The sequence below is a fragment of the Salmo salar genome, chromosome 14 (assembly GCF_965601325.2).
Source record: "Salmo salar chromosome 14, fSalSal1, whole genome shotgun sequence".
NCBI lineage: Eukaryota > Metazoa > Chordata > Actinopteri > Salmoniformes > Salmonidae > Salmo > Salmo salar.
In genome coordinates, this window is record NC_138304.1 from 37,463,195 (window position 1) to 37,482,772 (window position 19,578).

The 19,578-nt window shown below is 44.2% G+C and overlaps 2 protein-coding genes across 2 annotated transcripts; one reads left to right on the top strand and one right to left on the bottom strand.

Moving 5' to 3' along the window:
• Positions 1-14: 14 nt before the first annotated feature.
• On the top strand, positions 15-5,071 carry LOC106569431 (ubiquitin-like protein NEDD8). Its single transcript, XM_014140784.3, has 4 exons — positions 15-204; positions 4,348-4,395; positions 4,532-4,614; positions 4,720-5,071. The coding sequence occupies exons 1-4, from the start codon at positions 187-189 to the stop codon at positions 4,835-4,837; spliced, it is 267 nt and encodes an 88-aa protein (XP_013996259.1). The 5' UTR covers positions 15-186; the 3' UTR covers positions 4,838-5,071.
• Positions 5,072-5,184: 113 nt separating this feature from the next.
• On the bottom strand, positions 5,185-18,906 carry LOC106569429 (AP-1 complex subunit gamma-1). The gene is made up of 22 exons (XM_014140781.3): positions 18,665-18,906; positions 17,777-17,984; positions 15,981-16,105; positions 15,562-15,703; positions 15,261-15,357; positions 14,944-15,020; positions 14,667-14,762; positions 14,481-14,561; positions 14,289-14,387; positions 14,087-14,142; positions 12,285-12,398; positions 12,015-12,155; positions 11,652-11,706; positions 9,483-9,605; positions 9,265-9,354; positions 9,028-9,155; positions 8,750-8,854; positions 7,918-8,062; positions 7,617-7,761; positions 7,232-7,386; positions 6,928-7,026; positions 5,185-6,840 (listed from the first exon to the last, which is right to left on the bottom strand). Exons 2-22 carry the CDS (start codon positions 17,975-17,977, stop codon positions 6,742-6,744), a joined length of 2,373 nt encoding a protein of 790 aa, XP_013996256.1. The 5' UTR covers positions 17,978-17,984; positions 18,665-18,906; the 3' UTR covers positions 5,185-6,741.
• Between the last annotated feature and the right edge of the window lie 672 nt (positions 18,907-19,578).

Genomic DNA, 19,578 nt, shown 5'->3' on the forward strand with positions numbered 1-19,578 from the left:
AGTCTGCAAAGCGGAACCTATGTCTCACAAAACACGATGGACGGACGGAATAGTGACTTACACAGGAAATAAAGTTGAATCAAAAAGATTGAACAATCTGGTTTGCTCAATTTGACAGTACCACACTAAGTGTGGATTAGGTATTTTTTTACATCGATTTAAAGCGTATTTTATGCGACAGTCAAAATGCTGATCAAGGTTAAGGTAAGACCAGCCATTTAATTGGTGGCCAAGCCCGCTAGTTTACATACTGAATTATCATCTCATCACCGATCTAGCTATCTGCCGTAGCTAAATATATGAATAGATCTGAAAAGCGCTATATAGTGGGCATCGCAGCAGGCCATTGGCATTGAAACAGTCATCCCTGTATCCAATGCAGAGTTCGCTAACGTTAACTATACTGAACCAAAATATAAACGCCACAAGCAACGGTTAAAGATTTTTCTGAGTTTCATTTCATATAAGGAAATCAGTCAATTTAATTAAATTCATTAGGCTCCAACCTATGGATTTCACAGGACTGGGCAGGGGCGCAGCCATGGGTGGGACTGGGAGGGCAGGGGCGCAGCCACATGGGAGCCAGGCCAAGCCAATCAGAATGAGTTTTTCCCCACAAAAGGGCTTTATTACAGACAGAAATACTCCTCAGTTTCATCAGCTGTCAGGGTCCCTCAGGTGAAGAAGCCAGATGTGGACGTCCTGGGCTGGCGTGGTTACACGTGGTTGTGAGGCCGGTTGGACGTACTGCCAATTTCTCTAAAATGACGTTGTTTGTTTGTTTGTTTGAGTATATTTTATTTTTACAGGGACAGTGCACATTAATCAACGTTTCAGTAAAAGTGCCGGTTTTAGCCAGCCGGCTAATTTTCAACCGCAGTCCCTGGGCAGGTTATTAAAAACAATTACAATATAGACAATCATTGAACAGTGAGCACACACAGAGTAACATAGGACAAGCAAGACATAGCATACAGACAGAGCAACATAGGACAAGGAAGATGTAGCATACAGACAGAGCAACATAGAACAAAAAGCAACAAGACAAAATCCATAAAAACAACAAAGTGTTTCCACACCTCACAAGCTACAGACAACATGGAAAGCGGCAATACACAGCTAGGGATTATGTTCACAAGTCTGATTGACCTTTAGCCATGTCTTCATGCATTTTGTGAAAGTGTGATATGTGGTGCAGTTATGTGTGTCTGATGGCAGTGTATTCCAGACATGGGAAGCTCTCACAGAGAAAGCAGATTTACTAAAGGTGCTTTTCCTTAAGGGAACTATACAGTCACCTCTCATGGCAGACCTTGTGGATCTGCTGCCATATGTTTGGGTTTTCTGTTTTACAAAAATACTGAGTGGAGGGGGAGCTAGGCCATTTAGGATCTTGAATACAAGACATGCGTCGGTGTATTGCACAAGATTTTCCCAACTCAGGAGCTCATGCTTTCTGAGGATGTAACAGTGATGATGGCTATTGGGCTTTCCATCGAGCACTTTGAGAGCCTGGAGGCGGCTTATGGTAGAGAAATTAAGTCAATTCTCTGGCAAAAAAAGTTTTGGTGGACTTTCCTGCAGTCAGCATGGCAATTGCATGCTCCCTCAAAACTTGACACATCTGTGGCATTGTGTTGTGATAAAACGGCACATTTTAGAGCAGCCTTTTATTGTCCCTAGCACAAGGTGTCAAAGTGGATTGTTTGGATTGTTTTGGCAAAGGGTAAATGCTAACTAACAGGGATTTAAACAAATTCGTGCAAAAAAAGAGAGAAAAGCTTTTTGTTTAGAGAGAAACATTTGTTTTTTTAGTAAAGTAGTAAATGCTAGGTTAGTATGTTGAGGGCAGGATGCCCCGCCTATGCGGCAAGATATCTCTCCTCTTTATGGTTGATCATTTGTTTCTAGCTGTAATTTAGGCACCGGCTAGCCCAGTTCGCAACCTCACTAGCAGAAAGTCTGAGGTGAAATAAATGCTAGCCAGCTAGATAGCATAATATGTCTATTAGCATAGCTAGCTAATTCCCAGTTAGCAGGGTCAGAGTTAGAATAGGGTTCAGGTTTGGGGCCAGGGTTAGGATTAGAATAGGGGTTAGGGTTATTGTCAATTGGCGATGCCTATAATAAATGTCAGCAAGCAATCAAGTTAACCACTGCCATCTGTGTGTTTTGCTATGTTAACAACCTCCAGCTGCAAGTGTAACTGGTTCTGCACCGGTCCCTTTCTGCGTTGTGTTCTGGTAAGGTGTAGGTGGAAGATAAGGCTCTGGACACAATTCAGCCGGTTCTCTCTCTTTTAATGACAGCACGGAATGGATACAAATACAAGGCAAAAGTAAGTTACTGCTGCAGTCTGGACTCCATACAAGTATATTTGCCTCTCCTCATCACACTCTGAGCAAACTGAGGAGTAAGAGCATGGCTCCTGCTGATGACATCACAGCATTAACACAATTTAGAAAAGAAATACAATAAAATAGTTCACTCTTGAAAGTAATGTAATACATCTTAAAATAACCTTAAAATAATACATTAAAATAAATATGAGGGATTTTCGGTGAAATGCATAAAGTATATTTTACACCTGTTACATTCACCCCTCCTGAATTTTACCAAAATCCTGAATGCATATCAAACAAGGTATGGAACACAAGGGACACCAAACTCTACTGAGTCACTACTGGCACAAGTGAACACCAAGATCTCATCTTTGGTCTCTGCTATACAAGCTATCTGCAGGCAGATTCAGAGGAATCTAAGGTTGATCAGGCCTGAGAACCTCCTGGACAAATACGATGCCAAGTACATCATACAACACTCGTCCTCACATCACATTATCCCTTGACACCATTCTACACATCACTTAGATGGCTTTACATATCCATGAATATTCCTCAGAACAACAGAAGAAATAAAGAAAACCTTTTTTTAAAACAGAGTTAGAAGAGACTGGGACTTCTTTCCTAGTGTGATGGCTCAGCCCTCCATAGTGAATGGTCTCTGAGCCATTGTCTCAATAAGTCGACTTACAGATTTCACTACCCTGCCAGTGCGTGTTCTGACCACATCTTGCGAATCACGTGAACCCGGTCTTTGTAAGTCTTGGTCACTAGCTAAATCAGCTGGTGCAATTGAGTCAGGAATACCTGAAGGTTCTGTGTCAGGGACTACAGCTACCCTGTCATAGTCAGGAATGCTAATAGCTGTCTCATTATCGAGAGATAGCTGAGCTTGACGGTCTTGAGTTGGATTGTCCCTGCAGCTGTACGCTGACTGTTCTTGCTCCATCTCATCTCTGACTGTCTCCTGTCTCTCGGAAGATTCCTGACTTGCAGGGTCATATACTCCACTGAGTATCCATGAACTGGTCATATCTCCAGAGCTTTCCTCTTCATCAAAGCCTTAAAGGTCCATTGACTGACGCTCATAAATTCATTAGGCCCCAATCTATGGATTTCACAGGACTGGGCAGGGGCGCAGCCATGGGTGGGACTGGGAGGGCAAGTGCTCAGCCACAGGGGAGCCAGGCCAAGCCAATCAGAATGAGTTTTTCCCCACAAAAGGGCTTTATTACAGACATAAATACTCCTCAGTTTCATCAGCTGTCAGGGTCCCTCAGGTGAAGAAGCCAGATGTGGACATCCTGGGCTGGCGTGGTCACACATGGTCTGCGGTTGTGATGCCAGTTGGACGTACTGCCAAATTCTCTAAAATAACATTGGAGGCGGCTTATGGTAGAGAAATTAACATTAAATTATCTGCCAACAGCTTTGGTGGACTTTCCTGCAGTCAGCATGACAATTGCACGCTCCCTAAAAACTTGACACATCTGTGGCATTGTGTTGTGTGACAAAACATTTTAGAGCAGCCTTTTATAGTCCTTAAGTGGATGGATTGTTTTGGCAAAGGAGAAATGCTCACTAGTAGGGATTTAAACAAATTCATGCAAAAGAATGAGAGAAATAAGCTTTTTGTGCTTATGAAAAATGTCTGCCATCTTTTATATCAGCTCATGAAACATTAGACCAACACTTTCCATGTTGCATTTATATTTTTGTTCAGTATAACTAATTTACTTTAGGTAGCTAACTAACTATAGGCTAGCTGGGTGTTACTGCCTAACTAAATTCAATTGTATGGCCTATGTCCTACATTTGAGCTTCTTTGCTCACCCAGTCTACATCTTAATCCAGACAGGATACAAGGCCTCACTTAGTACAATAAACAGGTGCTGTAGAACCATAGCCATTACCCACTAATTTAGGCCAAACCTTATAAGATGTTGCTGTTAAATGCAATATGGTATTTTATGCTCTAAAATGATCAGTTATTTTACTGTTACAGACTCTCACTGGCAAAGAAATAGAGATCGACATTGAGCCCACAGACAAGGTATGAAACATCTACATTAATCTCATGGATTTGCTTTCTATGTGTAATATTTTGATTACTCATGTCAGCATACATTGCTGGGGAGTGACACCCTAGTAAAGACATTTAGCTTATATGCTCTCTTGTATACATGAAGGTGGAGAGAATTAAAGAAAGAGTGGAGGAGAAAGAGGGTATTCCACCTCAACAACAAAGACTCATCTACAGTGGAAAACAGATGTTAGTGATCAACCCTTCCATCACAATCTTGTCATGAAACATCAGCTCCATTTAATCAAGTGGTGGTATTACATGTTGGATGTTTTATCTGCTCCCATCCCTCAGGAACGATGAGAAGACTGCTGCAGACTACAAGATCCAGGGAGGCTCAGTTCTGCATCTGGTCCTGGCGCTAAGAGGAGGGCTAGTCTGCCACTGTAACAGAATACAACTCATCGTCTAGTGGGCAGTGGGGCCGGCCTTGTGCCAACCCACAAGTTTCTGTCATTGTCACTCACACCATGTTGCAGCACAGAGCAGCGAATTGCCACAATGGTGTGGCACTAAAATTCTTAGGCTTCCTGGGCCTCAGCAAACAAAGGACTTTCTGCTATAATTCTTCTGTGTAGATTGTTTTTGTAACCACCTCTTGCTGTAAGTTTAAGTATTTTGCTTGTGATTAAAAAGGTAAAGTTGACTGTTTTTGTTTTGAAGTACGTGGCTGTATGGCTGCTATTGTAGGAGTGTGTGACTTAGCAGTGCATTGTAAAACTACTTTCCATATAAGCAGTGATAGGAATTCTAAACTCATTGAGGTTTGATAACCTTTAATTAGAAATGACACAACATGGGAGTCGAAGGCAATGCACACAACGGAATTCTCTTTCCGTCTCCATTTCTCCCTCTGGTTCCTTTTAGAGTAGTGGTCTAAAGGGTGGATGTTTTGCTTATTTGCACTGAATCCCATTGAAGCGTACCATTAATATCCACAAACCAATTTATCACTGCAAGTTACTTAACAATTGCGTGGGCAGCCGGTAATAAGGCCCAGAACTTTGGAATATTGGAAAGTTACCAAATTAATTTTCTATTACTTTTGTAACCTTGTGGAGGCACTTCTCAAATATGCATCAGCACATGTATATCAATTATTTGGTATTGCAACAAGATTTGCAATCTCATACAAACCAAGACTATCTAGTGTTTTAAGAACATATGTCACCCATTGTGTATTTTTTTGCTGAAAGAGGTTGAGTAGTGTATACAGGGCAGGGGTCAGGGCCAGTCTTTCCCCTACATTTACTTTCCCTGGGCATAAAAAAAATAACTCCGTAAGCTAAAGCTATGGCAGGGGAAACACTGGTTAGGACTGCCTGACTGGCACTGATGCTTCAAAGATACAGCGATATGGGGGAGTTATATTATTCACAGATAAAACAGCAACTCTCACCTCAAAATAAAGTCAATATACACCATAATACCTCAGCTCCAAAAGGAGGTTCTGAGTGACAGGCACAAGGGAAGAGAGAAGCAGCCAAGCAGATGGTAAAGAGAGGTAGGGAGAAGAGCACACCAACGGAAGGCATGTACATCTAGATAAGGCGTAGTGTTAGGGGATGCTGATCATGTGGCTCAGATAGACTACAGAGAATTGTAACACTGAGCCACACCAGTAAGTAGGTCAGTGGTCCTGGAGTGAAAGAAAAGTTGTCAAGCTTTTAACTAGTTTACAAGGTTGCATGAGCCAAAACTTCAAGCTACTCTTAAAATGTATCCCGACGGACCCCTTTCATGTGGACAGTCATGATTACAGTTCTCAGGATTTATTCACCTTCTGATTGGACGAGTCCCACTGGCTCAGGCAGACAGCTGCATATTACTGTTGTTGATTGATGTGACACAGATGACCTGCAACTCCGGAAATACACAGCGAAGCTAGTACCATGTTCAGTAGTGTCATTAATACCGCTAGTTAACCTATGGGAAATGTAATACCAGTAGTCCGAACAGGAGCTGAAAAGGTAGAATGGTGACAATGGCTTTTAGGGTGACGGAGTCTCTTGAGAGTTTATCTACATGAATCCTTGTCAAACTGTAGTGGGACAATTTCCACAGTTCACGAGGGTCAGCCATTTAGAAAAATAACAGAATTAAGAGTAATTTAAAAAAACATCAGCTTGGATTGACAGAGCATCAGGTTGTAGTGTGGAATAGTTGATTGACAGAGAGGATCCCCTCTATATGATTTACAAACTGCTGTTAGGTAGAATGGGTCCCCACTCCTGGGCCTGGTCAGCTGTCGATCCTTCCACGTACATTGTCTGATGTCTGTGTCAGTGTTGATGGACAGGTTGATTGCAGCGGTCATTACCAGGCGGTGCTTGGGAAGGAGTCGATCTGCACCGTGTCCTGGCAGACAGAGCTCTGGCTGGTGTAGCACACACGCACCCTAATCTTCAGACTCACCTGGGGGGGGAAAGGAAGTACATTTTTAGTCCATTGTGGGTGTGCGCATGCGTGTGGTGACCATGAACTGACTGAATGAAGACCCACCTTGTTTGGGTTGTTGAGGAGCACAGTCTGGGTCACCTGACCTAAGCCATGCGCAGGGATGACGTCACCACTCGGAGCCTTCATCTGTAACTGGACGCTCTGAGGTGGATGGGAGTGCGAGACAAAGGTCATGAACAGCCTGTAACTAGGACCCAGAGTTTTAAAAAGGTCACAAACAGCCTATAAGTAGGGCCCAGAGTTCTTCCTGGTCAGTTACATGGTCTAGAGGACCCTACTTATGACGTAAAAGCTTGGAATAACAAATACAAAGGTACTCCGACACAAAAGAGATGGGGAAGCAGACCTTGGGTACTGCTGCTTGCAGGGTGAGGCCAGTGATGTCCCCGTCAGTGGAGTTGGTGGCCGTGAGGGTAACAGTCATTCCTGTGTCTGTCTGTCTGTCAGTCTGTAGTTTCAGAGTCACACCGTTCTTCTCATACACTGTAACACTAGGTGGTGCTATGGAAACAAAGAAAAAAAAAAATTCTGTCATTGGGAATCTTGGAATTCAACACCAGAAACAAATCATCATTAAATACATTATGAAGATGTACTGTATATTTTGTATAAAGCTACAGATGTGTTCATTCCAAAATAGTTGATATTTGACTCCATCTCGCCCTCCATCCATCTCTTTGCGACCCCCTGCTCTGCCCATCACCCTCTCTCAGCTGTTGTGTGCGTCTCACCAGGGGTGACATCCAGGCCTCCCAGTAGGTCCAGTAGGTCTCCCCCAGCCGTGCTGCTAGCTGGGCCGGGTGCTGTGCTGGACAGGGACGGGCTGGGCTGGAAAGGCTCCCCAGAACCACCCAGCAGGTCCAACAGATCACACACCTTGACAAGGGAAAGTGAGGGTAAAGATTCCACATTATGTAACATTCAAGAAGTTTAGCTTGAGAAAGTACACGCACAGTATACAATAGTAGGTCAGTTCTATATATCCAGATAGCTGAAATACCAAAGTTTATTGCAGTCATTTTCATCACTTACCTGATTAGAAGGTTCCTGGGGAAACACTATTTCATGTGTCAGTTTGGTTGGCTCCAACTCTTTGATAGTCCCCCCTGCTGATTCTCCATTGGTATGTCCCGGGGAGCTTTTGTCAATCACCGGCATTCTCTCCAGTACCGCAGCCCTGCGAGCACAGAGAGCTCTCTTAGCAGTGTACTGGGGTGGGATATAGTGGCAACCATGATGCAAAGCCCCACTCACTGGCAATGTACCCATACATAAAATACTACATAAAATATAATACTAGAAATCAAAAACAAATTTTATTAGTCACATGTGCCGAATACAACAGGTGTAGCCCTTAGTGAAATGCTTTCTTATGAGCCCCTAACCAACAATGCAGTTTAAAAAAATACAGATAAGAAATAAACAAGTAAATCAAGAGCAGCAGTAAAATAACAATAGCGAGACTATATACAGGGAGGTACCGGTACAGAGTCAATGTGCAGGGGCACTGGTTAGTTGAGGTAATATGTACATGTAGGTAGAGTTTAAAGTGACTATGCATAGATGACAACAGACAGTAGCAGCGGTGTATTGGGGGGGGGGGGGGGGGGGGGGGGGGGGGGGCAATGCAAATCGTCTGGGTAGCCATTTGATTAGGTGTTCAGGATTCTTATGGCTCAAGTGTAGAAGTTGTTTAAAAGCCTTTTGGACCTAGACTAGGCACTTGCCGTGCGGTAGCAGAGAGAACAGTCTATGACTATGGTGGCTGGAGTCTGACAATTTTTAGGGCCTTCCTCTGACACCACTATATGCATGTATGATTGGCTAACATTGGAAATAGTATTATGTATATTATTGGTTGTACCTCATGTGGTCGTATTTCTTGAAGAGAGCGTTATATTCCACTGCTCTCTGCTGGAGTTCCACGTCGATACAGCTGCCGTAGATGCTGACGATGCTCCTAATGCGACTACCAGAGAGGGACAGGGGAGAGAAAACCAGGCAGAAGCAAGAGCTATTTTAGTTTTCGCTGTATCAGCAATGTAGAGTCCCAGACCCCACGCACTGGGCAAAAAAACTGACACGGCAGTTTTCAGTTATTGCTGTATAGTGGTTCTAGCAGTGTGAGATACTGATGCTTACTCCACGTTATGTGTTATGCGTGTGCTGAGTTTCATGGTTGCTGTGAGAGCGAAGCCCCTGGTTGCTGGCGACGACATATGTGACTGTAGAACCGTTTCCAAGGCGTCCAGGACATCATCCTCCGTCACCTAAGGGCAGGACAGAAAACAAGAACTACTGCCTCGGTTTAATGACAATTACTACTGTATTGTCAATTGGTATTAACCATGACTGTGTTACAACAACCAAAGCATGTACCTGAACAGGTTCTGTCTCCTCACACTCTCCTCTCAGAAGCAGGTCTCCATACTCCCCAATACACCAGCACGCAACCTGTACCAGGGATTGCTGCACACACAAACATTGCACAGTTCCCCAGCTGATAAGTATAACCAGGGCCTTGAGGTTTTCCTGACTGATAACACACACATTCCTGCATAGTGTGGCACACAAACACATTCATACTAAAGCCATACCACTGAGATGTCTGTAATCAGGGCTCTGTACAGCTTGTGGACCGTGTAGCAGTGAAGTTCTGTTGCTGTGGTGATGAGCTGGATCAGGTTGGGCACAGTCTCATCCCGAACGTCACCCCCTGCCTGAAAGAGATAGTTTGACTGAGCTGCAAGTTCCTTGGTGTCCACATCAACAACAAACTAGAATGGTCCAAACACACCAAGGCAGTTGTGAAGAGGGCACGACAAAGCCTATTCCCCCTCAGGAAACTAAAAAGATTTGGCATGGGTCCTGAGATCCTCAAAAGGTTATACAGCTGCAACCTGACAGTTTTGCATCACTGCCTGGTACAGCAATGGCTCGGCCTCCGACCGCAAGGCACTTCAGAGGGTAAGTAGTGCATACCGCCCAGTACATCACTGGGGCAAAGCTGCCTGCCATCCAGGACCTCTACACCAGGCGGTGTCAGAGGAAGGCCCTAAAAATTGTCAAAGACCCCAGCCACCCCAGTCATAGACTGTTCTCTCTACTACCGCATGGCAAGCGGTACCGGAGTGCCAAGTCTAGGGAAAAAAGGCTTCTCAACAGTTTTTACCCCCAAGCCATAAGACTCCTGAACAGGTAACCAAATGGTTACCCGGACTATTTGCATTGTGTGCCCCTCCCAACCCCTCTTTTATACAGCTGCTACTCTGTTTATCATATATGCATAGTCACTTTGACTACACATTCATACTACCTCAATTGGCCCGACCAACCAGTGCTCCCACACATTGCAGATAGCCCGGTTAGCCATTGTGCCCCACCACCTGCCAACCCCTCTTTTTACGCTGCTGCTACTCTCTGTTCATCATATATGCAGTATATCATATAATCACTTTAACCATACCTACATACTACCTCAATAAGCCTGACTAACCGGTGTCTGTATATAGCCTTGCGTCTGTTATTTTGAAATGTATTTTTACAGTTGTTTTATTTCTTCACACACACACACACACACACACACACACACACACACACACACACACACACACACACACCTTTTTTTCGCACTATTGGTTAGAGCCTGTAAGTAAGCATTTCACTGTAAGGTCCTGTTGTATTCGGCACATGTGACAAATAAACTTTGATTTGATTTAGTACTGTCTAGTAGAAAGCTAGACAGCGGGTCCGGATCTAGAACTCTAAATAATGTCACGGGTCTGGGTCGAATCTAATTGTCCCAGGTATGTGTCATTTTAACTGACTTGTCCTGAAGGACCCGTACAGATCTGAATGTGACTGCTGCAGTAGAGAGATAAATTCTATAATTTATGCTGCTGATCTTGCTTTTCACGAGAGTGGAGCCTGCCGCGTGTAGCTTGTTGTTGTTGACGAATCATAAGTCAAAGCGCCAATAGGCTTCAGTCATAGAGCCTCCGTGTGGCAACAGTTCAGAGTTATCTAATCAATGGAAGATGGAATTAAAATGACAGAATTAAAAGTTAAATGACCAAGAGCCAACAGGTAGGCTGCTACTTAATATTATTGTTATTTGTAGCCAACTGTGTAGGGCGAGAAAGCACACAAAGAATCAATTCGTCTAGCTAGCTTGCTTAACTAGCTTCTCCCGGTTTGAGGCAGTCAAGACAGGCATGACGTTGCAGTCTATCCCTCCCTCCACTTGGTTGGTTGCTGTCTCATCTCTCCCCAACTCCTCCTCCCCCCAGTGTCACTGGCTCACACTCAGAGTACACACAACACAGACCCTGCTAGAGCAGCACCTCTCTCTCCCGCCACTCCCTTTATCAGCTCTGGTTAATAAAGTAGCTTAAAAATGGACTGCTGCTTCACTCACTCGGATCGGGTCTGGATCTGACCAAGTCTATATGGAACGGGTCTAGTTGTCCTCAGGTCCGTTTGGAACGGGTTTCTATATTTTAAAATTGTATTTTGGGGGAAAGCCCCATGTACATTTCGGAACGGGTCCTTTCTGGATCCGTGAAGAACTCCACTGTCTAGACTAGAATCAAAGTGGCAATGTGGGGCGGCCTAGTTTCCACCAAGACGGCTTGAGGTATAGGCTAGTGGGGTGAGACCAGTGAGACACATCATGGGGGTATTTTCAATAGCTATTCATAGTTAAAAACAAGTTGTAGATGCTCTGAACCCAGGTGATTGTGGTGCAGTACAGTGTCATTATTTACCGTGGTGAGGACATGCAGGATGGTGTCAATGTGCCAGCGCTGAGAGGGAGCATACCTGAGAGACACAGACTTAGTGGTCAGTGTTGCAGCTCAGACACAAATAGACAGAGACTGACACACAGGGAGGGCAGTCTCCTGGCTAGGCCTGTGTGTGTTTTGTGATAGAACAGTCAGATAGCTGTGAGACATACAGACACTGAGAGCAAGACAGAAACACAGTAACACATCACTCAAAGAGACAGGGAAACATTCATATAGACAAAGACACAAAATGAGATATCCCAGCACACACAGACCACAAAGAAATACTTTGTGGCATAGAGATTATTAAAGCCCATAGCCAGGCGAGGTCCAGCCCAGTACCTCTCTGCAGCGTTGAAGATGCCCGAGGTGGTGTGTGCTCGGAGCTCTGGGGGACAGCTGGAGAGGAAGAGGAGAAGCTCCTTCATCAGAGAGCGGATGTTGACAGCTGACACCAGGGCCAGAGAAAGCTCCAACGCCCGGCTGGGAGATAAACATAAATAATAGAACTATATACTGTTTGCTGTTCTCTACATTACCACACCTCTTCCATCGTAGCTCATGTATAGGCAGCACATGGCCAGCTGGTAAGACAAGTTCAGAAATCATTACCGTTTGACAGAAGCATCCTGGTCCTTCAGGCAGTCCACTATGGTCCCCCTGTGACGCTGCACTGCATTGTGGTCTGTCTGAACAATTTTCTGAAGGGAAGTCATGGAGATATACCTGTGCATACATTCAGACAAGTTATATTTGTGTGAGGGCTGTGAATTGATCAACACAATTGGTGCATGGATACATTTCACGGAAAATATACTCTGCTCAAACAAGCAACATGCTTATGATTCTTGTCTACAAGTATCATTTCCAAGATCTCCCATCTCATATCTTATGCAAAAAAAATGGTGTGCTTTCTTCCCTGGTGTTAAGCATGACTGCTCTCCTCCAAGTTCAAGGTCTTTGAATTTTCTTTTAAATATCTACACTACATGACCAAATGTATGTGAACACCAGCTAATCGAAAATCAAAATCATGGGCATTAATATGCAGTTGGTCCCCCTTTGCTGCTATAACAGCCTCCACTCTTCTGGGAAGGCTTTCCACTAGATGTTGGAACATTGCTGAGGGGATTTGCTTCCATTCAGCCACAAGAGCATAAGTGAGGTCGGGCACTGGTTGTTGTGCGATTAGGCCTGGCTCGCAGTCGGCGTTCCAATTCATCCCAAAGGTGTTCGATGGTTTTGAGGTTAGGGCTTTGTTTAAGCTAGTAAAGTTCTTCCACACCGATCTCAACAAACCATTTCTGTATTTACCTCACTTTGTGCACAGGGGCATTGTCATGGTGAAACAGGAAAGGGCCTTCCCCAAACTGTTGCCACAAAGTTGGAAGCACAGAATTGTCTAGAATGTCATTGTAGTCTGTAGAGTTAAGATTTCCCTTCACTGGAACTAAGGGGCCTAGCTCGAACCATGAACAACAGCCCCAGACCATTATTGTGTGCAGCTGCTCGGCCAAGTAAACCCATTTCATGAAGTTCACATACATACATACATACATACATACATACATACATACATACATACATACATACATACATACATACATACACACATACACACACTCTGTGTGTTGCAACCGAGGATAGACAATTTTTACATGCTAAGCACTTCAGCGGTCCCATTCTATGAGCTTGTGTGGCCTACCATGTCACGGCTGAACCATTGTTGCTCCTAGATGTTTCCACTTCACAATAACAGCATTTACAGTTGACCGGGGCAGCTCTAGCAGGGCAGAAATTTGACAAACTGACTTGTTGGAAAGGTGGCATCCAATGACGGTGCCACGTTGAAAGTCACTGAGCTCTTCAGTAAGGCCAGTCTACTACCAATGTTTGTCTATGGAGATTGCATGGCTGTGTGCTCGATTTTATACACCTGTCAGCAACGGGTGTGGCTGAAATAGCCAAATTTGAATGGGTGTCCACATAGTTTTGTATATATAGTGCATCTGGTGAATCGATATGTCAGAATGATCCCATCTAAGCCAGTCTAGCAGCTCTCCGGCAGCCGTCACACTGTCACAGGGATGGGAGCTTAAGCCTAGAACCAGACAAGAAAAGCCTGCTGGACCAGACAGACCCTACTGGGACAATCCCAACAGGAAGTATGCCTCAGAACAGACAGATAAAAAGGAAACTTTATATGTGAACGTGAGCCCACGACATACAGAGAACCCTGTCTGCCATTCTAAAGGCTCTAGCTAAATAATCTCACGACATTACTGACTGTGTTTAGCATGATCAGAATCCAGATGTTTGTCTGCCTCAGGCAACAATAATCTTCTAGGCAACGGGGTAGAAACTATGGAAAAGGACCAGATGAGATCAAAGGAAGAGAGAGAGCGAAGACTAACCGGATGTTCCTATCATTGTTCAGAAGAAATCTCCCCAGGATGTTCACAGCCAAGACCTGTCACACACAAAACATCTTAGATATGGCTTCTGTTATACAGAAATGTGAGCTACATTAGCCACCATCACTTGTAGCACTTCCAATAGATGTAAATGTACACAAATGAGAAATTACTTGATGACGTTATCACGCGTGACACTTACCCTCAAGCCACTTTCTGATTTGATGTCCATGACAGTCAGAACCGTTTCATACAAAACAGCACTGCCTGCGGTCTTACTGCTGTCTGTGTTCGTAGCCACCTGAAGGTCAATAATACATAAGCTGTGATTAAAATCTAAATAGTTCATACAACAACAACGCTGCATGACTATTTACTGATGAAAATACTGTACCTGGGCCAGCAGGTCATTCATGGCATCACTGGCTGTGTCATTATTGCGCCCCAGGATCCTCAGCAACCTAAGAATGCGCACCTAATGATGGAGGAAGGAGGAGGAAGAGAGAAAGGGAAACATGTAGATTCAGTCACAATATGCTTGTTTTTACCCAAACTCCAATTCACTATTCAAAACACTGACCTGCAAGAATGGATCACTGATCCCAGCCACATTGTGTTCTGGAGAGTAACCAGACATCACCAGGCCTTTCATCATCAGGACCAGCTCCGGCACCACCTGGACCAAACACACACAGAGCAGGAGTCAGGCTCACAGACCATCATCTAGGGCTGTGGGAGAATGTGTTCTGTTTTTGTAATTAGATGTTACAGTGTAAAACCAGATTTCAAGGGACTGAAATGTAATGTCTCATGTTGAGTGGATGTACCGGAATGGAGTAGGATGAGGTGTGTCTTACCTTACGAAACTGCTCTAGAGTGTTTGGGTTGCGCTCACACAGCTCAGTGATCAGAACCACAGCTCCATGTAACACACCTGCAATCGGACCTAACCATTAGGACAGGGGAATATTTGCCACACTGACACCATTTACTATAACATGCATAATAACAGCTCACAGTCAAAATGGAAGACTACGTACTGTCCTCAAATGTAAGACTGAAATAGGTCTGGTACAGAGGAGCAGACAGTGAACAGCTGTTTTGATTATTTTTTTAAAACAGATTTCTGGTAATAAAAATATATTTTTTAAACGGTTAGATGAAAGTGGCTCACCGTGGTTCTTTTCAGAGAGCAGGGATCGAGCTGCAGGGGTGAACAGCTCTCCTAGCTCTGGTACTTTTCTCACCATGTGTACTGCACAAAGAGTTGCCTGAAATGGCAACGTCATCACGATCAGCTACATAACTAAAATAACCTTCAACATCAGTGCACATGATTGTTTACGTCAGTCTGTTGCAACGCAGTGTTTGACAGCAGTGATCAAGATGGATTGGTTTGTGTTTCTGCATTACCAAGCTCAGCCATGATGGAAGGAGTGGCGGTGTGTGTGTGTGTGGCTACAGACGGTGCTCACCTTCTTCTTGATGTAGGAGTTGGAGGCTCTGAGGAGGCGGTCGATCTCTGGGGCCAGGTCTCGACACATCTCAGCCGAGCCCATACAGGCCAGAGTACACAGAGCCAGAGACTGGACATACTGACTGCTGTGGGACAGGTCACTGAAACACACACACACAGAGAGAGAGAGAGAGAAGGGGTTTAATGACCATTTCTCAATTACTTTGTCATCAAGTAGAGGCTACTAGACCACTAGTTCAATGTTTATGTAACTAATGACTACATTGATCGTACACAGCCTAGACATGATTATGGAACTGTAGACAGAACCAGTTCCAGCCTGATTAGCAGAGTTTTGTCTGTCTGTCTGTGTCAGAGTTCCGTCTGTCTGTCGTACATTTCTCCCTTTTAGAGTATTTCAGATAAAATTGTCCTTACTTCTTGATGGAGTTAGTGATGAGCAGGCTGGCATCCTGTTTCTCGTCTAGAAGCATCATGGCACCCAGGTACCCAACACGTTTCTCATTGTACCGAGGGCTTGCAATCAGACGCACACACTCCATCTGAGACCAGATGGGGGGGGGGGGGGGGGTTAGGATACAAAAAGAGCAAAAATACCAACTCTACGGAGTCATCCCCTGACATCTTATGTACACCGAACAAAAATATAAATGCAACATGTAAAGTGTTGGTCCCATGTTTCATGAGCTGAAATAAAAGAGCCAGTCATCCCCTGACATTTCACATATGCAAAAAAAAAGCTTATTTCTCTCAAATTTGGTGCAGAAATTTGGCTACATCCTTGTTAGTGAGCATTTCTCCTTTGCCAAGATTATCCATCCACCTGACAGGTGTGGCATATCAAGAAGCTGACTAAACAGCATGTTCATTACATAGGTGCACCTTGTGCTGAGGGCAATAAAAGGCCACTCAAATGTGCGATTATCACAATATAATGCCACAGATGTCTGAAGTATAGAAGGAGCCTGCAATTGGCATGCTGACTGCAGGAATATCCACCAGAGCTGTTGCCAGAGAATTGAATGTTAATTTCTCTACCATAAGTCACCTCCAACATCGTTTTAGAGAATTTGGCAGTACGTCCAACCGGCCTCACAACCGCAGACCACGTGTAACCATGCCAGCCCAGGACCTACACATCCGGCGTCTTCACCTGCAGGATCGTCTGAGACCAGCCACCTGGACTGCTGATGAAACAGACTGTGGGTTTGCATAACCAAAGAATTTCTGCACAAACTGTCAGAAACCGTCTCAGGGAAGCTCATCTGCGTGCTCATAGTCCTCACCAGGGTCTTGACCTGACTGCAGCTCGGTATCGTAACCAACTTCAGTGGGAAAATGCTCACCTTCGATGGCCACTGGCATGCTGGAGAAGTGTGCTCTTCACGGATCAATCCCGGTTTCAACTGTACTGGGCAGATGGCAGTATGGCGTTGTGTGGGTGAGCAGTTTGCTGATGTCAACGTTGTGAACAGAGTGCCCCATGGAGGTGGTGGGTTATGGTATGGGCAGGCATAAGCTAGAGACAACGAACAAAATTGCATTTTATCTATGGCATCCGGAGGCCCATTGGCTTGCCATTCATCAACTCATGTTTCAGCATTATAATGCACATCCCCATGTCGCAAGGATCTGTACACAATTCCTGGAAGCTGAAAATGTCCCAGTTCTTCCATGGCCTGCATACTCACCAGACATGTCATCCATTGAGCACGTTTGGAATGCTCTGTATCGACTTGTACGACAGCGTGTTCCAGTTCCCGCCAATATCCATCAACTTCACACAGCCATTGAAGAGCAGTGGTACAACATTCCACAGGCCACAATCAACAGCCTGATCAACTCTATGTGAAGGAGATGTGTCGTGCTGCATGAGGCAAATGGTGATCACATCGGATACTGACTGGTTTTGTAATCCACGCCCTTACCTTTTTTTAAAGGTATCTGTGACCAACAGTTGCATACCAGTCATGTGAAATTCATAGATTAGGGCCAAATGAAATTATTTAAATTGACTGATTTCCTTAAATTTTTTGTAACTCAGTAAAATCTTTGAAATTGTAGCATTTATATTTTTGTTCAGTGTAGCTACATACTGTATATATATTTTATATGTTGCTTGTTTATTTCTCTTATCAACACTGAGATTCTGTAATGAAAAGCGCTATAGAAACTCAATAAATAATGATTATCTTAAGAGCACTGTTCACTACCTGACCAAAGTGGGCGGGGTAGCCCAGCATGTGCACATACAGCAGCTTTGCCAGGTTGTGAGAGCGGGTCCCATTGTCAGCCTGTCTGAACTGTGCCCGGATGGCAGCACACTCCCTCTGGATCACACCACGCTCCTCACCCTGTGTACGGGCTCCTCTGATCACCCTGATCATCTCCTGCAGACGCACGGAAGGAGACATGGCTCTGCTGTTGGAGTGAGTGAGAGAGAGTTGAGGATGAGCAATATTCAACAGCTCCAACAACGTCAACAAAGGTCCTTATTACCTGCCTGGTTCACCGACACGTAAGGCAAATGACAGACAAGAAGACATAATAATCTGAACGGGAAAATGCATTGAGTATCGGTCCAAGCAGGACTAATAACATGTTCATGAGCGCCTGTAAAAGCACTAGCATTTCCTGTACAGTCATGAAGAACAACAATATTACTTCCGAGGTACAAGTGGGGTTAATGATACACCTGAGAAGGTCTCTAATTCGTTTAAATAGAGCAGCCGTTCAGTCATTATTTACAGTGAAAAGTAAAATACGAAACGACCATGATGTACAACTAAACAACAAGCTTTACGCGATACAGGCAGCGGTGAAATATAAGACAGTGACGTCAATTTTATCTTGATACAGTCAATGTAGTTAGCTATCAAATTCACTCGCCTAACTAGCACTCCTAGCCACACACGATGTTTTTATGCTGTGATGGCAAGCGAGGAACCACAGCTCTTGCATAGAAATTCAGTTCGTTAGGCGATCTACTTTTAGAACATGTTTAATAGAGATGTCAACCATGCATTTATTTAGCCAGCTAGCTAACGTTAATGCTCGAGGATAACCTCCGATTACATGGGAGCTTGATGCTCGTCTCTTACCTTCAGAAAGTGAAAACGCCCCTATAAAAATACCAAGCCGTTTTTTTTCTCAATAAACGGAGATGTGTCAACATTCATTAAACTCTTGCCTCACAAATGAATGGGCAACTAAAACTACTCGGCGGCTTATATTGGCTCGACGCCTAATGTACGAAGGTACCTAAACCCATAAACTTCATCTGAAAAACATAATGGCAGCATCACTTCCCAAATCGGATCTCTGACAAGCCTTGAACTCCGCCCCTTAGGAAAACTGAAGGCTAGAAACTAATTATTTATATACACACTAGATGATTTGTAGGGGGCGCTGTGTTGAAGCCTCTTGCCTCTGGCACTCCCTCGCTGGTGTAAAGAAATAGCTATAGAAGTTAATGCCTACATTCGTTTTTGCCACATTTGTTCTATTACAGATACCTTAATGCATAATGTTACAGTCCCCACTATAACAGAAACATACTTAAATACATGTCATTTTGTCCTTGAAACATTGAATTTAAATGCAGGACAATTCCATTCATTCCTATGGAGGACTGCGCCTGCTGGGGGTTGCCAATATGGCCGTCCAGTGGTTTCAAAGCCTCTCAATGGCCAAAACATAGCATTGCAATTCAGGGTTTATATACAACTTTGCTAGGAACACTGTCTGTTCCTAGGCCTAGACTGTAGGCTACGTGGAGGTCGGTGTCCTTGACAACAGGGGTGTATTAGTCAGATTCCGTTGCAAAACATTTAGCAACAGTTTTATTCTATGAATCAAACGGAAGCAAACATAACTGAATTTGTCCTTTTGAAACTAGTTGTTGCAAAACAATCCAACTAATGAATACACCCCAGGTGGATGAAAGCTTGAGGTGGGGGTGCAGAGTAAACTGATGGTGCATGGCCAGATAGAGAAGCGATCAACTGAACAATTA